Genomic DNA, 24,341 nt, shown 5'->3' with positions numbered 1-24,341 from the left:
AAGAGCTCTAGTACATCATAGACTTTAAAGGCCTCAGTCACATATGATAGAAAAACACTAAACAAGGATAGCTTGTTTAGGAGGGTCTCTGAGAAAAGCTTCTTCTCTATAAAAAGAACATGGCAGCAAAGCTGAGTTTCCAGTGTTACATCTGAACTAACTGCATGACTTTCCTGATCAATTTCTTTTGAACAGGTGAGACTAAAGCAGAGATGTTTGGCCATAATGCACAGCGCCATGCTTAGTAGAAACCGAACACGACACGTTAGCACAAATTTTATACCACATGTCAAGCACTTTGGTGAAGGGGTAATTATTTGTGTTTGTTTTGCATCCACAGGATCTGGACACCTTGCAGTCATTCAGTTGACCACGAACTGCTCTGCAAGTATTCTGGAGTCATATGTGACAGTGAAATCTAACTGGAAACTGGAGGTTTATAGGTCATTATAAACTGGTCATAGGTGTGTGAGTGCGAATGGTTGTCTCTCTGTGTTAGCCCTGCGACAGTGTTCCCTGCCCTGTGGTAGCTGGGATAGGCTCCAGTCCCTGATAAGGATAAGGTGAAGAGAATGGATGGATGGATCTTTTTCATGTCACTTTTTTTTTAATTGCAGAGTTTACAGTTTCATAAATTTCACATTCATAAATTTGCTGCCAATAAATTTACCGAACTTTCCAAAGTCCATTAAACCCAACATTAGCCGACTTAGCTTAAATATACCATGGTCCAGTGGGTCATCAGATATTATTCACTCCACAACTACAATGTGACACAAGAGCAGCGGCAAGAAATCTAACGAGGAGAAAAAAAAAAAATTGTAACTAACAGACAACATTTAGACATCATTGGTAAATAAATAAGATTGGAAAAGCAGAGTAATTAGAATGATTAGAAGACACATAATGTGATCGTGACCTTTATTTTTGTGCCAAACGTTACGGAGAAACACCACATTTTCAAAATGAACTGCACACACTATGAGTAATCAACCTATGCCTGAAGAAAAAAAAAAAGCTAACAAAAAAACAGGAATAGAACTCTTTTGGCTCTGAACAAATGATCTTAATATAAGAGCACATAATTGGTTATGACTTGGTATTTACCGGCTGCCATTTTTGTAGTCGAATCTCATCCACATTAAATGTAATCACAGCAGTCCCATTAACTTTGGTGCAAGGCGCGACCTGAGAGTCGAGGTTGTAGGTCCCCTGCTTTCAATACTTAATGTGCTCGCTAATTAGCAATTACATTTTCGATAATGGTATATAAACTGTTGCATGGCTGTAATTGGTCATGTGAATTTTAATGGATACCAGGCAAATAAAATGGGACTATGTTGTTATTGGTAATTATAAGCTGAGAAATTATTCCATTATTGCTTACTTGCACAGCTCTGCAATGAATTAATCTATTAAAAAAAAAAAAAAAGCCTTACAGAAAATAAATGTTACCTCTTCACACACAAAAACTACTAAATAGAATAACCAGCCCCGTTTTCAAACAAAATATTCGTCATTACACCAGAACAAAATGAAGACCTACAGCACTAATATATCTTATCTATTTAACAGACAGCAGTGGAGATTTGATCTACAGAGTTCCCAGTGTCAAGATACAGTACAGCAAGAGGGCGCTACAACAAATCAACTGCAACTTAATTCAACTGTATGCAGAATCATATGATAACAATACATATATAGATATATCACTTTAATATTGAATAGAATTAATATCAACAACATTCAACTCAGCTTTTGGAATACTAAATTTATGCATTCAAAGTAAGATGAAGGAACTTTCCAAATGCTGTGATGGTAAAGCGTGAAGAAAAACGGTGACCTGTCGGATCAGTGATGTGCCGTTTTGTTTTTAGGGTTTTCCCCCCCTTTTTTTTCTTCTTTGTTTTTTTTTTTTTTGTTGGTTTTTTTCTTTGTTTTTTGTTTTTTTCACTGTGGAATGTTTTTGTAGAAATATATCATCCTTTATGGGGGAAATTTACTGTGCTGGAAAACTCACAGAAGTCCTAATGTGATGGGGCGAGGGATGTTGGCACTTAAAAGTCATCACTATCAGGAAGGTTCTGCAAGCAAATTGTACTTAAAGAGGATTTACATTACATTAAGTCCAGTCCACAATACAAATGAAGCCCAAAAAAAGTCATCTTTTTATTTTTATTTTTTTTCCTTTTTTCTCTGTCTTGAGGACTGCAGATTAAGGTGCTTTGTTGTCCGTGATACAAAAGGCGTCAGATTTTGCATTGTCGTTGATTTTGTTTAAAAAAAGAAAAAAGAAAAAAAGAAAAGTACTATACAGAATTCGAGATTTGTGTCAAGGCCATCAATCTGGTTCACCATCTTGAAACCTTTTTTGTTGTCATTTGTAAAGAAACATTTCAAAGTTTGATCACTTGGGACATCACCTCCAGTGACCAATCACAAGGAGCAAAGTCAGGAACACCCATATACAATATATTCATGCATGTATTCATTATGGATGAACATCATGCCTTCACCAGTTCCCCTCGAAATTAGGTGAATATTTAAATCACCATCGTATCCATGTCACCCTTATTTTAAACCTCTGATGTGGTTTATTCAAATACTAAGAATTACATCATTATATTATATTATAAGAATCCAGAACAGGGCAAAATAAAAAGAGAGAAGGAGGTCCACGACAGCCAATCATATCAGGTAGTAGTGAGGAAACAAGAATGTCAGCACCCTGTAGAAAAAGTTTCATTAAAAGGTGCCCTGTAGAAAAAATTATGAACCACTCTGGTCTTTCAGTGAACTCTTGTAATAGGAAGTTATAAAACACATTAACCTGAAATGAAATACCAAGAAGAGTAATGACATACGTGCCCCATTCAGGCTTATCGAACATCTTACTCTTTAACTCTCTTTAACAAAAAAAAAAAAAAGAAAAAAAGAAAAAGAAAAAAAAATGGGAGAAAGTGGCTTTATTTGCCTTTCAGTGTCTCCTCTCAGTATCATTAAATCATCACACACTGAAAGTAAGTTAAAGCTTCTAAAAAAGGTGCAATAAAAGTCTTCAACTTAGCATGATCGTATTTTAACAAATATAGTAAGAACTCTTTTTTAATACAATTTTTAATCTGCACATTTCTGCAGAAATTCTGACATTGCGATAAAATCTGAATCTCAAAATTGATTTTTGAAACTATTTTCATTTACTTTATATTTTTTTCCATTTATAAACCAAAAGAAAAACAAACAAACAAACAAACATGTCAACAAAAAAAATTAACACTCAGGACAATCATAACATTATTATCCAATATTATCTGTGACGTCTCTTTCCGTTACAGTTTTGCCATCAAGATTAAGTGGAAATAATGCTACATTTGTACTGAAAAAAGATGAAGAAAAGCATTTCAGCATTTCGCTGCACCCATTAAGAAGGGATATCAAGTGAATAAGTCATTTCTCTCTGTAATACAGCAAATATGCCTTCAGTGACTCAGGCAGCGGTAAAGCCATTATTTGGTCTCTCAACACGTTCACTTGCTTGAGGATTTCAATGTCGCCAATGTCTCTGTCCTCCTCTTCCTCCACCTCTTTGTGCTCTTCCTCGGTGTGCTCCTCCTCTTCGCTCTCCACCATCCGCGGGATCAGCTGGTTGCCTACAAAAACGTAAGTGTTGATGCGTCGCCTGCGACAGCGCCTGCGTTTGCGCTTCTGGGGGACTCTCTGCGTCGTCCCCTTTCCCTGGCTGTCCTCGTTGGCCAGGTTTCGGAGAGTGCGGCGTATGTAGATCCGAGAGAGATCCTGAAGGCTGCGGACAGTCACTGGGGCTGAGGACAAAGAGAGATGACACGGTGCTTCAGGGCGGTGCGCCACACAAATAAGAATAATCCATACAGCCGCACCAGTCCTTCAACTAGGTCAGCATAAACGAGCGAGGACGTGAAAGAGAAAAGTGTCTCGGTATTTCAAGGAGAGGAATAACTGGGTCTAGGAAGCGGCCTCGGGGCGAGCTTCATATGTCAAAGCCAATATCGCTACAGGACTCGACACATCACGCGTTGAATTTAAAATATTGCCTGCTTTGCATTTCAAGATGAGTTAGAGATAATGAAACACAAAAACTGGGAGGGGTTTTTTTTGTTTGTTTGTTTGATGAGGCGTGGGAACTTACGCAGATGGACAGTGTCGGGCTTCTCTCCATCAGCTCTGCTCTGCTGGACCAAGGGGGCAAAGGACACCGCCAAGATGTTTTTGCTTTCCCACGTGCTCTGGCCAGTCCTGGTTATCTGGGTCAGCTGTATAAAGAGACAAAAACTGAACTTTACACTGAAAAACATCAAATGCTTCATATTTAGCAAGGAGTGGAAACATTGGACTCAGGTGAATCAAAAGATGACTTTTACTCGAGTCGACATGTACACCTGTTACTGTGGGTGTAATAAATCCCAATCCAATAAGAGGCCTCTATCACACCACCATGGGGAAAAGTCATCCTTCTAACTGCTTCCATCCACACGCGCCAAGTCTTACACAACCACAGCATGCTTGTTAGGCTCATTTGAATTGAACAGACAAGCTAAAGGTAGCTTCATTTTGCATATACCTTCCAAATTTGGCTTATTCTTGTAAACTTAGCTGCAGGCTTAGACATCCCTGCCCCAAATCTCTTTCTCTAGTGGCTATAACCTGCAGGCACTGAATAAAAATCAGAGGACCAAGGAGACGACTTCTGTCTGTGCTCCTCGTTCTTTCTCACCTTTACCCAGTGTATTCAAGCCAGAAACATCATTTAGTTTTATGACTTTTAGCATTTATTTCCAATGAGCTATTAATGGACTTACATTGTGGGTTAAACTTCATTGCCATACTTTTTTTTTTTTTTTTTAAATAAACAGAAGAAAAAATTTAACATGAAAGTTTCCAAATACAATTAGCTTCCAGCAAAGACTCAAAAATGTCTGAGCATTGCATAAAATTGTTTGGCTATTTAAAAGCAACCGCTAATCTGGTGCATTTAAACTCCTGAAAAAAGACATTTAACACACAGAAAATTCAATTCTTAATTATTAATTAATTATTTTAATCAGATCTCTTTTGCAAAAGAAGAGTTAAGTAGAGAAAAGAAGCAGCAATATACAGCCTGCCACAATGCAAGCACTCCACTGCTGCTCTTACTAGAATCTGGCCGATACCAATATTTGTCAATTTAAAATCCGATGTATAAGCCTATACTTACTTTCTACCTTCTTGCAGACACATGACACACAAACAGATTTCGCTAACATATTTACTTGATTACGATCTGACGACTCTGCTAGGTTCAGCTGCTTGTTCCAAACAAGTACTGCCAACAGGAAAGTTGCGGCGTGCCCTCTAGTGGACAAACTATTCAATGTCAAAACTGGTTGAACAGTTTCTCCTGACACTTTTCCAAATTTTATGTATTGGCTACTGTAAGTGCTGTAGCAGCACATAGCTGACATCATCCGATAACATCGACCTGCTGATAAATCAGCCGGGTTCTAATGTGAAAGATAAAATTGAAACAGTAACATTTTGCATCTGAAAAGCTAAAAGCCTTAAAGTCTTTGTCCTTTTGCTTCATGACATATCAATATGAAAAGACAGAAGATTAATCCAAGAGACATAAATGATTACATGAGACATCAATCACCCATTATGTTGGCTCGGGTCATAACGAGTCTGCACTGTGACAGTTCTCAAAACACGTTTAAAGTCATTTGAAGTTGCTGACTCAGTGTGCACTGTTAGAACTTCGCAGGGGGAGGTGTGATGAGGCTTGGAGGGGAGCTGATAAAGAAGAGGCTGTGAAGTCCATCCATTCATAGCCATCTGTAAGGGGCACAGACATACTGCAAAGTCTCTGTGTGATTAAGACAACCATCTTCTTTATGATAGCATAATAAATCCACAATTTTCCCAATGTCTGTATTTTTGCCATAACCGAGCAGTCTTTGGCTTTACTCTGACATTTTTCCAAGTCTAACAGTAATTCCCAAATGAACGCATGAAGATTTTTATGGTTTGCTTTGGACATCCATAAAATTCACTTCCTTGTGTCAATGTATAAAATGAGTGGGGGGTGGGGGGGGGGGGGGGGGGGGGGTGGATGGATACAGATAATAAAGTTTCTCAATGCTGCTTCCGCACAGCATAATATCTGAACAGTGCTGAAGGGTGTCATTTTCAGAAAGCTCCACACCGCCTTTCCGGTTACTGAATGGGTGTTTCATATTTGTCCACTCTGGGGAGTAATTTCAAAAAGCTCCAGAGGAGATGGAGATGGGGGATGTCAGCTTGGTGCTGATGAAAGGCCACAACAGAGGAAAAAAGATGCATTTTGAAAATTATCCACATCAGTCTGAACATGGCCTGGGTAAATCTGGGGCTTTAGTGCTTTCAAGCTGTTAGATCAGAATTGTGTTAATTATTTTCTCTGCCATGATTAATAACTTTGCTGCTCCCCTCTCCCCTCCCTTTTTACTTTATTTAAAAAAAAAAAAAAAAAAAAAAGTATAAAATCTGATTGATTTCCTTTAAGCATGTTTTCCCTCTATGGTCTGACTTCAGAGTGCCATCCTGTATAACTACTAACATAAAACATTCAACCCTTGGGTCACGATATCTTATCAAGTCCAAGCTTCGCTTTACTTCAGTTCCTTTTATGGCTCAAACGCACTGACCATGAATCCGTCACAATCTTTAAACTTCTTACTGGAAAAGGTTGCTGTCAACCGTTTCCCCACCAACATCCCGAAATATCCTCAGTGCCCTCTCACATGCCCTGCAGACTGTCCACACTCACCTGTCGTACTTTTTAAATAAAACATTTATTTATACAGCACTGTGTGTACTCTGTACACGGCTGCTTAAATCCAGGTGCAGCCGCGGCTCAATAATGCATGGGAAAGTTTCATAACTAAGCCTACTAGGTCAAAGCCATTTTCCCTTGTTTTCCCTTGTGCGTTAGCATTTTGAGCAGCAATCACAATGTGTTGATTTCGTATCAGTCCGGTGACTTGCAGCACTTACCTGATCCTCTATAGGCATCACCAGAATGCCTCCAATTTTGAGCAGTACTTTCATGTAATTTTCATGGTCCTTTTGCACTCCAGCGCCACAATAAATGCGATCGTACTGGTGGCTGTCTGTGGAGATTTCAAGGCAATTCCCCACCACAAAGACAGGTTCACAGAACTCAAACCTGTGAAAGAAATAATCAGACAGGTAAGGAATAAAATCATGTTTTTGGGGTTTTTTTGCAAAGCCCATCACATTTGTAGATTGTGGCAGAAATATACATGAGAGATTACTTATTTAAGACGGCAAACGGTCACTAGTGCCTCCTATTCAGTAACAGCTACTTCTTTTTCAAGAGGACACTTTATGTTTTGGGGGTAGAGCTGGGCGATAGAACGATAATGATATGTATCGCGATATAACTTTTACTCGATAGAGAAATTAAGCTATCGCGATAGACCTCGCCGCTCTTGTCCTCAAAAAAAAAAAAAAAAAAAAAAAAAAAAAAAAAAAAAAAAAAAAGGTCAGCCAATCCAAATTAAGTAGCGCGGAGCCGAACCAATCACAGCCGCAGCGTCACGTCGCGTGACTTGTTACCGTATAGCACAAGTGCCAAGCCGCACGTGTGTTTGTTTGGGAAGCAGCCAGCGGGTAATGGAGGAAATGAGTGTGCCGACTAGAAAAATCAACCGAGCGTGACCGAAGAGAAAACAGATGATGGTTCCAATGCCGGAGAGATTGTCGAACGGAAGAGCCATAGAAGTTCCGTAGTGTGAAGGTATTTTGGCTATTTCAAGTCTGACAAAAAACAGAGTAGCGTGCACTGTAAATTGCACGCTACTCGGCACGAAAGCAAGTCTGGAAATACAATAAACTGGTGCATGCGTCACACTGTGCGCCGCGTTATTGTTTCGGTGAAATGAATTTCTACAATACTGTTACTGTTAATTCTACTCTCTGCAGTGTTTAAATGCTTACATATACACACAGTTACTGTCCGTCCACACATACGACTCTGTTCTGCTTCTATGCCCCAGCTTTGTTTACTTTTTCCCACCGAGGCTTCTAGACTTCTGATTGGCCAACATTTCTGCACGGTTAGGAGTCTAGCGCCACCTGCTGCTTTGGCATGTTCATAGCAGCGTTTTCCTTCATTTCTGCCTTTATGTGTGGACGGGATTATTTTTTAAAACGAAAACGGAAAATCTCAGTTTTCAAAAATACCCGTGTACGTAGCCTCAGTCTCTGACTGGAAGCGCTAATTCGTCATTCGGCTTTTGTCAGACTAAAGTAACTGTTAAAACTGTTTGAAAAGCTAAGCTATACAACAAGGAGAGATTGAGAATTTCCTTTTAGTTCTCAGTTTATTTGATATTGACAAAAGTTAGTCAGTTTTGTCTGTTATTCTGTAAAACAAACTAAGATTTATTTTTAGAATTAATATTTTGTTTCTAAGTGGAATTGACAATTTAGTCTGTTTCGTTTGTTCTATTTTGAAACTTAAACGCTTTAGCGGCTGCCTTTTGTGTAGTTTGCAATATTTGCCTTTATCTATCTGAAAAAGTCTCATGTTCCTTAAGTACATCTACCCTGTTGAACTTATTATGGGAAATAAATATTTAAATAAAAACAAGCTGCTGATTATTTCACATTTTACTTGTGAGCAACGGCACATTTAAATCTTACAAATATAGTTATTTGGCTTATATCGTGATAGATATCGTTATCGCCTGAAATGAAAAAAACATATCGTGATATGAAAAAATCTCATATCGCCCAGCTCTATTTGGGGGATACATTTATTAGCTTTTTTTTTTTGGCAGGGCGTTAGATAAGAGGATTGACTCTCACTCTCATGTCTTTATGATAAATATGCAGCTGGAGCCAGCAGGTGGTTAGCACAGCTAACCCATTTATTGCACCGGTGTGACAATTAGTAACAGATTAATGCATTTAAAGGCTTATGAGATGCCACAACAGAGCAGAGCACTTTGTAAAAGTCACACACAGCATTCAAAAACTGTGAAAAGCCACAACTATTATAAGTAAATTATGTGCAATGAATAAAACTTGGGTTTTTTAAAATCTATTTTTCTGTAAGAAAAAAAAAGATCAAAGAAGTCTGCACTATAACCCCCCCACACACCAAAAACCAAAATAACTGCATGACTCTTTTAGTGCCTCAACTTACCATCTTTGAATAAGCATAAATGTATTCAATCTTTTTTGCAAGCAGCAGTCAATAAGACTAAATTGGCCAACTCTGATGTTTGACAGATAAATTGGTGCATCACAAACAGAAATTCCGTATTTCAGTAAGGCAGAAATCTACCAGGGATGAGTACTTGCATACTGAGAGGAACCAGTGCGGCACCTTGCCAAGGACAATGCTTTGCAGCAAAAGTTGAGCTTGGTTCAACTTTTTTTTTTTGTGCCAAATGACTTGTTTTGCTGGAGTCCTTTTTTTTGGCACCCCGCTGCACTGACTCACTGGCTTCGTTTAAATGAATGAGAAGGCTGCTTTTTGGGTGCAGGGCTAACGTCAGCCTAAAAACTGCCTGAACACTTACTCGTCGTTTTACAGGCGGTCATGTGCATAGCGGTTTCCTGCCGAGAGCCGTTCACCAGGCAACCACCAGCGATTCAGGTGAATGTGTAGTCAGAAAGTGAGCTTAAAAAAACATAAGCATATACTCACTTATCAAAGCTGTCGCTATTCTTTATGAAGTCATCCAGTTTCTCTCTGGCATATTCAACGACATCTTTGTGGAGCTCAACTCCATGGTTTACACCAAATGGCCCTAAGGGGGAGGGGGGGGACAAAAATGTGGCATATTAATTCATGGCCTCTGTTAAGCAAAAAAAAAAAAAAAAAAAAAAAAAACCCCAATTCTTGCTGATTTCTGCTTCTCAAATCTGAACATATGCAAATATACACTGCTTATCTGACATTTATTAGGTTTTTAGTGCTATTTTTGGGGAACGTATTATAAACCAATTGATCGATGAAGACCATATTCAGTAGCATCAGTGATGTCATTTATTGAAGTTACTTAATCATTTCCTCTAAATTTGTCCATGTAGACTTTAGAGAACATCTAAACACCTCCCACAATAAGGGTAAGCCAAGATTACCTATGATGAGGCCAACCATTGTGCTCAGGTAGCCGGTTCCACTGCCCAGATTGAGGAAAGAAAGTCCCGGCTGCAGTTTCAGTGCCTCCATCACCTCGGAGTATATACACGGAGCAGACAGGTGTATGTTACCGTGCTTCCAGGCCAAATCTTTGTAGGCATTGTCCCGATAGCCGTCCAAATAGTAGTCACCGCGGTCTATGGCCCGAAAAGCCTGCTCGACTTTTTCTGTGCGGATATACTGAGCCTCCTTCAGGTTATCAATTAGGTCGTCATTGTCCTCTCCGGCGCTCACAGCTCCCCCCATGGTGAAAAGAGCAGAGGAACCCTAAGGGGCGAACTCGTATTCAGGATGACTGTTTCGTCCTCAGAGGTGCATGGAGATGAACGGCTGTGCTGCCGCTGTGGCTCCTCGTGTGTCAGTTCAGACAGAGTTCATGTCCAGGCAGCAAGTGACCTGAGAAACACAAAAAAGTGAGATGAACACACTATGACATTAACGCCTGTGAGGGAGCAGTGTCTGGTTAAATCTACAAGTGAAGTGCAGATTTAAAGTGCTGATAAAAACAGTTTTATTAATCCACAACTGGGATTGTCTTATGATGAAAAATTGATGAGTGAGAGAAAGGGACTAAAAGAATGAAACATGTATTTTACTACCATTTTTTTAAGTATCCCTTCAGGATGAAACAGATTTACAAAGTATTAAATCTGCAGTGCCTTTGTGAAAGAATGGCCATCAAGCTGTAATGATGAAACAAATCCAGTAGTACAGTGACAAGCAGGCTTCCCCTCTACTGGTGGTTTATGCTTTATCTAATGTATGTAGACCCTTTTCCCCAACACATATCAGGCATGTCACAGCACAAATACAGTTAGTGACCCTAAATTAAATTTTGTTACAGAGGCTATGGAATAACACATGGCTCGCTGTTGCCAAAAGACAAATGCCAACAGTTCATCATTTAAGGTTTTAAATGCTATTTATAAACTGTTAGAGCCCTGCAAAAATGTGCTGGACAGAAAGAATTGCCAGTAAATCAATAGTAAAAATAATCACCAATATTTTCAGAATCACATTGGATCCTTTGACTTTCAGATATTTTCACAATAAAAACCTGCTGCGAGGCATTTGCAGCTGAGACTCTGTGCCCCCAATGTCATGTCATATTCTACTGTGCAGTCTGTTATGTCCACAGGGCAGATGTGGAGTGATGTAACAGAAAGCTGACATTAGAGGAGGGCAAGATGGACACAAGCTTCCATCACAGCACATATGAAAGTTTCTAGAAACAGCATTAAAACAGCCGTATTTCATACGGGTCCACATTTCCGATGCACGCTATTTTCTGCAAGTACCGCTGCTTCGCCTCTGGACGCAATCGGTCTCTATACAGTCCATTCTCTTTTGAGCTGCTTTTAAGCATCGTGTAATCGTCGTTCCAACACAGTGTGTTTGTTTTGATTCGTAGACCCCGAAAATGGTGCCGCGCTCCCACAATACATTGCGGCGTGACGTCAACTCCAAAGCCCTATGAGAAAACACAACAGTTTGAGGTTTTTTTCCTTCCCAAGCCAAAAATAATATCCAAATCTTGTGCAAGACTTCCTGATCCTCAGCACTGGCTATACAAGCCTGCACGCTGAGAAATCTCAAAGAAAAAAACCCAAACACAACTTCCCTAATGCAACCATTCCAGCAAAATCTGCAATGTGAGAGTTATCAGTTTGTACATCACCAAAATGTCAAAGCCCAAAGACTAGCCTGATGCTAATTAAATTACAGGTTTGTTTATGATAGATTATGATAAGAGATATCTACAAAGGCTTCCAGCTTCTTCCCACAGTTCAGAGACATGCAGTTAGTAGTTAGGTTAGTTGGAGAATCTAAATTGCCCATAAGTGTGAATGTGAGTGCAAATGGTTGTCTGTCTCTTTGTGTTAGCCCTGCATCAGGTTGGCGATCTGTCGAGGGTGTACCCCATCTCTCACCCTATGGTAGCTGGGATAGGCTCCAGCCCCCGGTGACCCTAACAAGGATAAACAAACAAGAATGGATGGATATCTACAAAGACAGACATTGTAAACATAGCCATTTAGAGCTCAACCAATATAGAATTTTAAACGTGTGTGGAGTTATTCATTCACTTGTTCTCCCTGACTTTGCTTGGATCAAGAGGTTGTGCATGCGCCCTCTACACAGCATCAAATCCTGTCATATCTTTACTTAAACTTACTTAAATTTCTATGTAGATAAATCACAAACAAATAGCCAATATCGACTGATAATATCGGCCTATCAGTCGGGCTATAAAAATATTTTAGTTGTAAGCAAGAATGTGCACATAATACAGTTATGTTGCCTATGATCCACTTTTATTTTCAGTTATATTATGGAGGGATTTTTTGTCTTCTAAATCTTTTGTACAGGTGCATCTTTGCCCTGCCCTAAAATGCATCACCCAGTCACCATCGAGCAGGTTACAATCAGCATTAGCCAAGACGACTGAGATTCTATGCCCACGAAAAAGGTAAAAGTCAAATAATTAAGCAAAACAAAAGTGTTTCAAGAAGTTTGTGAAGACACAACAGGACCAGCATATCAAACACAAAGAGTCAATAGTTTTAAATATTTGTATCTCAAGTTTGAATCAAATTAAGTGGGAGTGTTTTCCCTTTAGAAAGAAAGACCAAAAAAAAAAAAAAAAAAAAAAAAAAACAGCTCTAATTTTAATTTCTTCAAATATTTTATTACTGTTGATTGACCAGATACTTAAGCTGCTTCTGGCCACTTAACACAATTACACAAATAAAACTGCTGTTTATTTGAACTTCTTACAACTAAGCTCAGACTAAAGATGAGGTGTCAAAAAAAGGAATAAGGAAGGAAAGATGTCAAACAGCTGTGAAACCTGCCATTTAAGGCTGAGCTTCAGCTGAAATATGAACTGCTGTTTTGGTGCTTACATTACAAATAATGACCTGATGGATTTCCTATGTAATACAGCACAGTAGCTGTAAAGAGAAAACTCCTGACATGTGCCAGTTTCTCATCATTTTATAAATGCTTTGATGACAAAAAATATCAAACCCTTCACACCCTGTGATGCAGCCGACGGAGACAGGTTCTGAATTCCTTCTCTGCCTCCTCAGCATCTCCACATCTGACTCAGCTAATAAAGATTAAATTCAGAGGTGACTTTGTAGTGGGAGGCCTAGTAAGGTAATTTTCCATTGGCAAAAAAGGAACCATTGATTCGCTCACCATCACTTGATGCACAGCGGTGTATTTTTTTTTTTTTTTTAAATCCTCCTTTTCACTCTGTAAGCATTGAAAGAAAATCCAGAAAAATGGGTCAGTGGAGGTATTCAAGAAAAGTGCTTTTGGGCACTGCTGTACACTCAAACCTCTGATTATTAACAAAGTCCTTTAAAGACAAATCAAGAAAGACCAGCCAGGCAATAAGCTTATTTTAAGCAAAGAAAAATACCTCTTTGTAACAAGTATTCACTGGTAAACACACACATGACGTCCCGAGTTGGGCCCCCCACAAACTGAAAGTGCGTCAGTGTATCAGGTCATGAGTGTCTGCTTGACCCGGTTATAAACACCTCACTGAACGTGTAACAGATCCTCCAGCAACACAGGATCAGCTCTGGAGCTGCAACCAAATACGACAGGCCTGTTTAGGCAGTGCACCAGCACAAGCACTCGACCGATCAGCAGACAATGTGAGGTAAACTGATAATCCCGATGGTTAATAGCATTTAGTGTGTAAACTCAGACAATTTACAGCCTTGTTGGCAAAAAACAAGAAACTAAATGCCTATGTGCCTGTGGCTTAATACCGCGGCACTTTTCCAACAGAATTTGTATTTGCAGAAAACTAATCGGTAAATCTTGTAAGAAAGGTACAGAAACTAGTCTCAATTGTGCTATAAAGAGCAGGTCGGAGTCATTCTGATGCTGTAAAGCTAGGATTCAAGCAATGAAAATAAATACAAGGTTCAATAGGAGGACTTAAAGCTGTTCACCTATAAAGTCTACTTTTATGATACCTATAATGTTAAGGCTCGCTGACACTCATAGTGAAGTTAATTCTATTACCCGTTTACTGAATTTCTACCAGCTCCTAAAGTTGGACATAAAATGCAGTCCAACTTCAAGGTCACTATGTAACTACATAATTATTTACCTTGTAAAGCTGGACTTTAAACCTGCATAAGAAGCGGTATTCGAGTACTTCATTTGTACTGGTGACAGATGAGGACATTCATGATTCAACTTTTGTTTTAATTTAAGTTTCTTGAGGCAAATTTATGATAGTTGTGTCTCAATTTTACTGCAGCAGAAAAAGTTAGGATCAAACATCTACTGCCCGTTTTGTGTGTTTATGTAATAATTAATGTAAGTAATTATTAGTACAATGTTGATGTCTGTTTTGCTCTGCAGAGAGAGATTTTTGGAATTCAACCAAAGGCAGAGGCTGGACTTGCATGCAGCCCTCCACAAAGCTAACAGCACGTTGCCCAACAGTAATGATGCTGTGCATAGGTTGAATGCTGATTAGTTTACAAAGTTGGCTTGAACAGGAGGAAAAAAAGCAACAGTGGAAGTGCAAGGAAGAAGAAAAAAAAAAAAACCCACATTAAACTGGCTACAGTGAACAGTTTACAGTCTTTCCACTGAGTTTCACTTCACTATAGGATGACTACCATCTTCCCTGTGGCATGAGCTGATCTCTTACGTTACTGGTCGTTCAACATACTTGACTCCAGGTCAGACATAACTACAGCATGTAAATGGAGGTTTGCTTCGTAGCATCTGCACAAAGTCCTCCTGGAAGCAAGATGCACTTAATTTCAGTGGTCTCCAATACAGAACTACACGTATAAAATCAGTCAATTTTTCCCCAAAATAAAAAGGCAATAAAAATCTTTTTCCCCCGCTGGGAAATTGCACTTCTACCACCATCACTGTCATGTCTCCCCTAGATTTAATGCCAGGATTGTTTAATTTGCCACATCTCTCTTATGATATTTCTGACCTGCAGACCACCAATGCACTCCAATGTCAGGACCTTTCCATTTTAAAGAGTGCACCCAATAAGATTCAACCTAATTGTGTCATATCCATGTCTGTATCTGCTTAGTTCATGTGAAGTTTACCTAACGATACAGTAAATACATTTCATTGCAAGATCTGCACAAGTCCCATGAGAAGCTGCAATGATGGTGAGAGAATTTTCATTTAGGATTACTTTTGATTTGAGCCTGTTCGTGTTGTACTGAAAAGGCCAGATCTAAGCATTTCTACACTAAATGGTGCAAATGGTAATCGCTCTTTAAGATTTAATCTTTTATTTGCATGACAAACTAAGATCCTGGAGTCCAGTGTGCTGCTCACCATGACGACCTGCTGACCAATGTACAACCCGCGCACATGCAGGTCATGGAGAGGCTTTTCCTATGGCTCCACCATCAGGCTAGTGGTGGTAGCAATCAAATAAAAAGTGTTTTTGTTACGTGTCTAAATTTCACCACGGGATTCTGTGTTAATTAGCCACAAACAGCGAGAGGACATGACAGTAAAGGTGTGTGTTGTACCAGACTAACAACAGGGGCCGACTCTTCGGTCGTGCGAACCCGCTCAGATTTATTAATATATATTTTTTAAAATCCACCAGCTATTTTTACTTGAATCCTCTCATTTTTGCCCCTGCCGTCTTTGTGTACTTATGATTAGGAGTCACACAGTTCCACGACAAGAGTGAATTTCTGGGTCAAAATCAAAGCAATGTTTTTACTCAAGTAGGAATTACTTTATCTCAGTTTGGTGCTAGATGAAAAAAAGAAGTTAAAATGAAGTTATTTGTATGTTGCCTTTGAAATCCATTAAACAGTTTCCTAAACAACACATTTAAAATAGCAGTTTGAGAGCAAAAAAAATACAAGATATTCAAGGATATTTTCTGGAAATCTATAGATTTTTACTCAAACATAAGAATGTAATCAATAGATAACTATGACTGCAACTTGCTGTTGTCGAACTATCAGCATTTACCATTGTTGGTTTGGAATACACCTGGTTTTGTAACTGCTCCTATTATACTCTGAAATGATGTTTTTCTACTTTTGTTTCAAGATATTTCTTTTTTAATTTTTTTCCAGGGGCCTGTTCTTCGTACCGCGCTAAGTGAGTTAGCTGGATGAGATTGTTGACGATTTCGCGTGATCCTGGATCGTTCGGTTCCCCGAAGCCCATCCGGGACTTGCTGTCATAGCAACAGAGCCGTAAGCGTAAACCTGCTGGGGAGCAGGTTTACTTTATGTAAACAGGATTAGATCGCGGCCACGCAGGTATGCCCGCGTCATTCATACGAAAGCAACAGCGATATTCCACCACTGTTTCACCATAAATAAATAACATCAATGTAACTAAAGACAATGCAGCACCTGATCCATTTATTGATTTCACACAGATACATACAGGTCATTTCCTAAAAAAGGGAAATGTACTATTAACATTCTATTACATGTATGTGATTATTACAGATTTAATTCATATTTCAGAGTAGCAATTGTAAATTACTTCGTGTAATCAAGATGAGAGACCACGGCTATAAAAGCGAAGGTGGATTTGGGAAGTCTGTCGCAGCCATGTCCTGTCCGTATACGCGAGCCACCCATTGCGGAAGGTGCAAGATTGATAAGGAGAGTCCTCAGAATTCAGCGTATATTGCGGGACAGACAGGATCCTTTAGCTCAGCGCGACAGTGTGCTCATAGAGAGATATCGATTTTCCCGTGAGGGTATTATTTACTTAACCAACTTGTTGACGAGGGGGTGCAGGACCACCACCTGTCTTTTTTTGCTCTGCCCTTTTCTTGGTTGCTGTTATAAACAAACAGATTATTCCAGGGTCTCTTTCCAAGAGACTAAAAGCAATATAAGTGATAAATATTACCATTCTGTAGAACATTCTTATATTTCACTTTTACCTGTTCCCATGTTCTAGTGGGTCCTGTCGTGGCTCTAATGTGAAAGAGGATAAAATATAACATATTATAATATAATGTAATATAATATTGGATAATATAGTGTAATATAATAAATCTACCCTACCGCCTACTGGTGTTGGCCAGAGGGGCCGATGGTGCGATATGGCAGCCTGGCTTCTGTCAGTCTGCCCCAGGGCAGCTGTGGCTACAACTGTAGCTGCCTCCCCCAGTGTGTGAATGTGAGAGTGACTGAATAGTGGCATTGTAAAGCGCTTTGGGTGCCTTGAAAAGCACTATATCAATCCACTCCATTATTATTGTTATTATTAAATTACTTACGAGTTTAATTTGTCAGCAACTTCCTGCCAGCCCTCGCTCCTTGCTTTTGCAGCCTTTGCAGTGTTCCCTTGCGTTCTGATTAAACTCTGAAACTCCTGAAATCCCTCACTCAAGAGTTCTTGCTCTGCTGCCGAAAAATACCGAGCCGAGCGCGCTCCGTCGACATTTTCGCCGACCAATCAGAGGGTTGCCGATCAATGTTTCTACTATCGATGCGTAGCCCCTTTTACGACACCCAGTGATGTCACATTACTGCGTCCAGCTGTACTAATCGTCAACAGCAGGTGTGTTCGGGGAACCGGATTAGCGCGCTCACGGTTAGCGCGATGGTTTGGTCTTGGATGTTTCATTTGATCTTGGATGTAGTAAGCGACGTACGAAGCACAGGGCCCTGGTCAGTGGAGCTTAAACCTTAATTGCAATAACATCAACAGGCAGCTTTACCACTGGTCAGGACCCCGAACACAGACTTTTTGATGGTCTATCAGCCTGGAACACAGTACTGCTGTCTGTTTTTATGACTGTATCAACAACTATATTGAACACAACGGCACAGGAAAATTGGATGATGTCACTACAGAAACTAATACAGTCCACATGGTTTTTACTGCCCTATGCATCGCCAAGAAAACGGTCCTCATGAACTGGAAAAATAAAAAATAATCTTAATTCTAGCCAATATAGAAACCATCTAATAGATCACATTAGTCTCGATATAGCCTCTGCCACCACATTAGATCAATCCCTCTGGGCTCCTTTGATCGGCTCCATCACTAGCGGGGGTAGGGGGTCGTGGTTTGGTCCCGCCTTAGCTATTGTGGTTGATGTGGAGTTGGGACGGGCTTAGGGCGCCTGGAGGACCCCTAGAGACGTTATCCCTGGAGGGCTTAACCCGGGGGTTGTGTTCCTGAGTGGATCCGGGGCAGGCGTGGGGGTTTGGGGTTCGGGGGTGCTTCGCCTCCGTGCTGGGGCTCTGGCTGGGCCTTGGGGGCTTCGGTCCTCGTCGGTGTGGCACCGAGGTTGTGGGCGGGTGGGTGCACAGGGGCTCAGCCCTGGCACAGGGGGCCTCTTGTGCATCGGCTTAACTGGGGGGCTCTTCAACTGGCAGGGAGGTTGTTCCATCCTTGCAGGAGTCCACTCTGCAGGTGGGGGAGAGACATAGGACAGGTGGAGAATAAACTTAACCTGGATGTCTGTTGTCTTGTGTAGTCTGGGAGATGATTGAATGTTGGGGTGGGTACAGTTTCCTCTGCGGTGGGGTAGGGTGGGCTGCCCCAGGTCCTGTGGGGCTTGGCAGTGCTGCTGCCGTAGGCCCCGGTCTGGATGGGCCTGGGCTCCCTTGCCTTGGTGGGTACCAGAGGACGGGGGTGCCTACTGGGGTCAGCGGGGGAGCTGGCCCTAGGGAGGGGCATCCTCCCCTCCCTTCTTTTCCTCCCCATCCCCGGCTACCTCCCTCTTCCTGCTCCACCACACCCACCCACACAGGTAGGGCCTTGGGGTGCGGGTGTGTCACCAGGGTGCAGGGGAGACATCCCCCCCCGTCCCCTTCTGGCCACCTGGGGCCCGTTCTTCGTACGTCGCTCACTACATCCAAGATCAAATGACACTACTGGGTGACCCCTCGTCTGGGGATCCTCAGCCCTTCCCATGAGGGTGGCACGGATGCCCCTCCGGTGGTCCTCCTTGGGCTCTCGCACTCTGGGGCCTCTGGATGTCTGGGGCCTCTGGATGTCTGGGGCCTGGATCTCCTCCATACCTGCTTCATGCCCTGGGGGACATGGCTATGATTCTCTACATCCTCTTGCAGACCATTACATGTGGAAACCATTTGAATACAAGCGCGCTGATCCACACGGATGTTCACTGTTCGTAGACTTAAATTACACCTTTCTTGGCTGCTACTTCAAAGCACATTGTGCGCTGTCTGTCCTGCGTGCTGCACAACAACATTGAATATTTAGTATTTACTGCTGTTTGCACTTAGCTAGATTAATGCGATGGTGTTGTGTTTAGTATGTTGCTTTGTTTTTTTTTGCTTGTTTTCTATTCTCTCTCTCTCAACAGGTGATCCAGGAGATTTTTTTCCCTTTTTCCACTGTCCCTCTCCCCTTCTGTTTTTCTTTTCCTTCCTCTTTCTTTCTCCCTTTCCTATCCCTCACTCATGTCTGTAACAATTGAAAATAAAATAAAATAAATAATAAAAACAAAGGTCGATCAAATGGACCAGTACGGCAAGGCCATGATGATCCATTTGGCAAAATAAATCCATTGGGTATCCTTGTTGGTCTTCAGACAACAATTCTGATGGCTAAAGAACCAAATGGGACAGGCAACAAAAAAAAAAAAAAAAAAAAAAAAAAAAAAAAGAAAAGAAAAAGGGAACACAACGGCATTTATGAATTTCAGTGCAAGCGTGCATGGTGGTGCATCTCACAGTCACACTAAATGCGTGGATAGTTATGGGTCATGTCTGCAGACCTAATTTTTAGTATCCAGAAACATAAGAACTCCCTGCTTCTGGCATCCAGCTATTGTCTACTCATCGTTCTTGTCTGCTTTGGCTCTGTGTTAGTCCTGTGGACTATTGTGCACCTGTCATATAGCTACATTTGTGGACAGATTTTTAAATACACTCACCATGAGTGTCATGGCAATGTTGGGCTTCCAATGATTTCTTTGAACTGTTGAGTATACATGCATACAGGCTCAAAGTTATAAATACACCCTTGTAAATATTTGAGTAGTTTAATGTCTCTTACCGAGTTGCACCTCGACCTTGGTAGCCATCAACAAGCTTCAGGCATAACTCTGGCTGAATATTTGACCACTCATCTTGGCAGAATTGGTGGAGTCCATTAAAATCGATTGGTTTTCTGGTGCGCACCCAGCTTTTAAGCATAGTGAACACATTTTTAATAAGGTTGAGGTTAGGGCTTTAGGAAAACTATTCCAGAATATTAATGTTAGCCTGCTTTATTGATTTCATTTTACTGAAGACCAGTTCTGATGTGTGTTTGGGATCATTGTCCTGTTGGAACATCTAACTGTGTCCAACTCATTTTCCACCGCGGGCCACATCATGCCCACTTTGATCTTAAGCAGGTAGCTCATTGCTCAGACTGTCCAGTTTTCTTTTGTGGTTTTTTTTAACTAGTCGTTATAAAAGATTTCTATAGCAATGGTAGATTGGTCCGAAATAAGAAAGCGAATAATGCAGCAAATAGATTTTTTAAATGGGAAACTACAGGTCTCAAAGTACACAGAGAGAAAGCAGTGCAGGAAGTACGATTTTATCGTGGTGAAAGCAAAAGTAACAGAAAAATCACTATAGTCAGTGGGGGTTTTTTTTTTGTTTGTTTGTTGTTTGTTTTTAAACGTGAAGCGTAGTTTCGGTCTTCTTTTGCTGCTAGTTCAGTGAATTTTAGTCAGAGTGGTTTTGTGGGCTTTGAGATCCTGATGTTTCAGTGGATACCACCCATGTCTATATTCAAGTAACAGATCTGGCGGTACATCGAGTTAAACCAGAGTTCTCCCTCTCGCCTCTGGTACCAGGGGCATTGGAGTGGAACAGGTTTATTGTTTAATTACTTTGTGTAGCATTAATGGCCATTAGGGAGGTTTTCATTAGTAGGAAAAGCTGTAAAACTTATGAAAATACAGTTAAAAGACCAAAGTTTATGCTTGTGCTCGTTGTGGTAAGCAGCACATCAAACAAGTTAAGAATTATAAATGGCTTCAAGCGCAAATGCAGATACTGAGCGATGGCCTGCTGGTACAGTTAAGGTGAAGTTCAAACTTTTGTAGTCCTTCATTATTCCATCTACCTTGTGCAATGTACAAGTACCACTGGCAGCAAGACAACCGCAGAACATGATGTTACCACCACCGTGCTTGACAGTTGCTACAGTGTTCTTAGGTTTGAAAGCGTCACTTTTACTTCTCCAAACATGCCTCTTGTCGTGGTGATCAAATACTTGAATCTTTGTTTTATCTGACCATAAAACTTTTCTCCAAGCATTTGCCTTGTCGATGTGGGCAGCTGCAAATTTCAGTCAAGCTTGAAGGTGTTGATTTTAGAGTAGGGGCTTCTTTCTTGATCTGCACCCTCTCCGTCCATTGATGATGTAAAACTCATTTCACTGTGGACAGTGACACTCGGGTTTGAGCAGTTTCCAGTTTGTGACAGGCTGCATCCTTGGTGGTTCCTGGGTTGTTCCTGAAAACCCTAACCCATTTCCTCTCATCGCAGCAACACTGGTACATTTTCATCCTTGGTGCAGGTGTGAACTCAGTAATCGCACTTCGTTGCGGACCAAAACAACTATATCGAGGGTATGTTATAGTGTATTTATATTTAAGCTGTGTGTATACTTCTGACCTTATGGATAAGAGAAAATTAAAAACAAATGTAAACCAATTTGTGTTTTTTTTTTAAGTTGTTACATGTGCGCTGTGCAATCGCTCCATCCTGGAAAAAGAACAGTTGAAAGAAATCACTAAAAGCCCCAAATTATTTTTAACAGTCGCACCTGTATGCAAACTTCTGACCACAACTTTAAAATAAGACAGGGGGGTAATTTCCAGGGGGGTTATGACCCCCCTTCCCCCAATAATCAGACCCAACCAATATAACCCCCTCCCAATAAAATTATGAATTATCTTGCAATTATTTTGCTGGTAATAACTGAAATGAGTGAAGAAAATCAACAGACTATTTATGCATGTTTAATCATCTGGGAATTTACCCAGATTTATTTATTTATTTAGACAGAGATCTTGACCCCCCAATGTTCAGCACAAAGTTACGCCGATGAAATAAGATGAGGTTTATGGCAAGGGCTTAGCCTAAAGGTTTCCATTTTCTGGTCCCTTGCTCATATAAGTATTAAGTTAATAATAATGAGGTTATTTGATAAGATAGTTGCAGTCATACTCATCAGAATTCAGAAAAAAATACTTTAGTTTTTAAGTTGTGGTGCTTGTATATCTATATAGGTATCACAACCTACATATATTTGGTTTTTTTAGCCTGTTGAATGGACTAAGATATGATCAGTGACACCTCCCCAGCGAGGTGCTGTTTATGGGAGGAATGCAGTCCCCAGGTTTGCGCCGTTTTCTGGTCTCTCGGTTTTTACATGCAATGGTGTACACAGATGTTCCCCAAATTCCCACAACTGACACCTGGTGAAGCCAATCCGCGCGCAACCTGGTCACGTGTTCGCGGTTGCCACACAGACCGCAGCTCGTCAGCCAATCAGCGGCCAGTCAGACTTTCTTCGCACTGCGTGTGACGATGGGGCAAAACAACAACAACGGCGTTTTCATGAAACCCTGTCAAGCGTTATTAATCACGGCTCACCCTCAATCAAAGCCGTCCGCACCTGTGAGAAACATACGCCAAGCACTTATTAAAGCAGCTGTCAAACAGCGAGAGGCTGTGGTGTGTTTGAGGCTTTCATGCAGCTTTTGTTCCCACTTGTCGACTAAAACGCAGTTGCTGGCCAGCTCTCTGCAGTGCGATTAACCCCAGTCTTTAACAGCAACTAGCTAAACCGGTTTGGTAAGGAGAGGATAAAATATCAGACTCGTGTAGCATAACAGAAATATTCTCACAGGAAAAAAAACGATCATAAATCAGAGATCTTTCGGAGTATAATTTCGCCCGAGAAAGCTCGCACTTCTGTTAGAAAAGTCACCCCAGGCCCACTCACAGCTTTAGCGTGTGCGCTCCTCAACATAGAAATAAAGCAGAATACGAATTTAGATGTGAAATTATGTGTTCCAGGTAGAACCTGAGGGTTTGAGTCATCATTCAGTGCAACACAACGCTATGCGAGTTGCAGTTAAAGCGGGCTAACGTTAGCTTTTTGTGGGCCTGAGTGCGCCATCACTAAAAACAGACAAAGCAGGTTAGGTAAGCTCGCCTCTTTATCCTGCCGTTACACAGTTAGCAAACACACAGCGCAGCTACTTAACAGTGTCACACCACGAAAAGCTAATACAGCTGCCAACGACAACACAAAGCGTGTAACTCTTACACAAACAGCCGCTGGCTAAATAACGAAATCCAAATAAGAAATACTCACAATGCCGTGTCGCATTTACTCATTCCTCGTAAAGTGCTGTTCAGTGCGACGGTGAGTGACAGCTACTTTCACACACCAGCAGCTTCTTCAATTCGTTAAGTACTAGTTTACTGCGCTAACTAACCAGCTGGTTGGTTGGAGAGATAAAGTAGCAACAGCAAGCAGTTGTGTCGAAGTGGAAGAAGAAAGAAACAGCTGAGAAGAGGATGTAAACACAGGTCACGTGGTTTTAAAACGTCGTTAGAAGGAAGCACTGTTGCTCTCGCTGCTATCTATGCTATCTGTTTATCTTTGCAAAACCAACTGGGATTTTGTTTTATTAATGTTTGTGTGCGCGTTTAAATTATGTTTGTTTACCTTTATTTCACCAGGACGTTGCGCTCAAATCAAAGTTCTTCTAGAAGAGAGACGTATTCGAGGTATAGTAGCAGCACAAATTTAGTATATTATAAATGCAACAAAATACAACTTATGCAAGATACACAACATCAAATCTCCTAGTGCATCTCACAAATGTAGAATGTCGTGAAAAAAAGTTGTTTTGCTTCACATTTTTATTTAAAAAAAAGTCTATATTTAATACATATAAAGCAGAGTATTTTATAGTTTTTGCTGTTTTAATTTTAAATATTATGGCTGGTGAAACTCAGAAATTCAGTATCTCAGATTTTTAGAATATTTCATCATGGTTTTGAGCAAAAAGTAGTGTGCAAAGGTTTTGAGTCACTTTTCACCTTTCTTT

At 40.7% G+C, this 24,341-nt stretch overlaps 1 protein-coding gene across 1 annotated transcript; it reads right to left on the bottom strand.

Annotated features, from left to right (window-relative positions):
• Window positions 1-585: 585 nt before the first annotated feature.
• Window positions 586-23,859, bottom strand: pcmtd1 (protein-L-isoaspartate (D-aspartate) O-methyltransferase domain containing 1). Its single transcript, XM_026149499.1, has 6 exons — window positions 23,600-23,859; window positions 10,171-10,627; window positions 9,734-9,836; window positions 7,048-7,219; window positions 4,166-4,289; window positions 586-3,821 (listed from the first exon to the last, which is right to left on the bottom strand). The coding sequence occupies exons 2-6, from the start codon at window positions 10,475-10,477 to the stop codon at window positions 3,448-3,450; spliced, it is 1,080 nt and encodes a 359-aa protein (XP_026005284.1). The 5' UTR covers window positions 10,478-10,627; window positions 23,600-23,859; the 3' UTR covers window positions 586-3,447.
• Between the last annotated feature and the right edge of the window lie 482 nt (window positions 23,860-24,341).

This window comes from Astatotilapia calliptera, chromosome 18 (assembly GCF_900246225.1).
Source record: "Astatotilapia calliptera chromosome 18, fAstCal1.2, whole genome shotgun sequence".
NCBI classification, from domain to species: domain Eukaryota; kingdom Metazoa; phylum Chordata; class Actinopteri; order Cichliformes; family Cichlidae; genus Astatotilapia; species Astatotilapia calliptera.
Note: the sequence above shows the minus strand (reverse complement) of the source record. Positions and strands in the feature narration are given on the sequence as shown.

Excerpts from the sequence above, each read along its gene's own strand:
- pcmtd1 (XM_026149499.1), bottom strand. The coding sequence starts at position 10,477 with ATGGGGGGAGCTGTGAGCGCCGGAGAGGACAATGACGACCTAATTGAT. Across the intron at positions 7,220-9,733 it reads AATAGCGACAGCTTTGATAA|GTTTGAGTTCTGTGAACCTG; the intron begins GTGAGTATATGC and ends TTTCTTTCACAG. Across the intron at positions 4,290-7,047 it reads TGATGCCTATAGAGGATCAG|CTGACCCAGATAACCAGGAC; the intron begins GTAAGTGCTGCA and ends CTCTTTATACAG.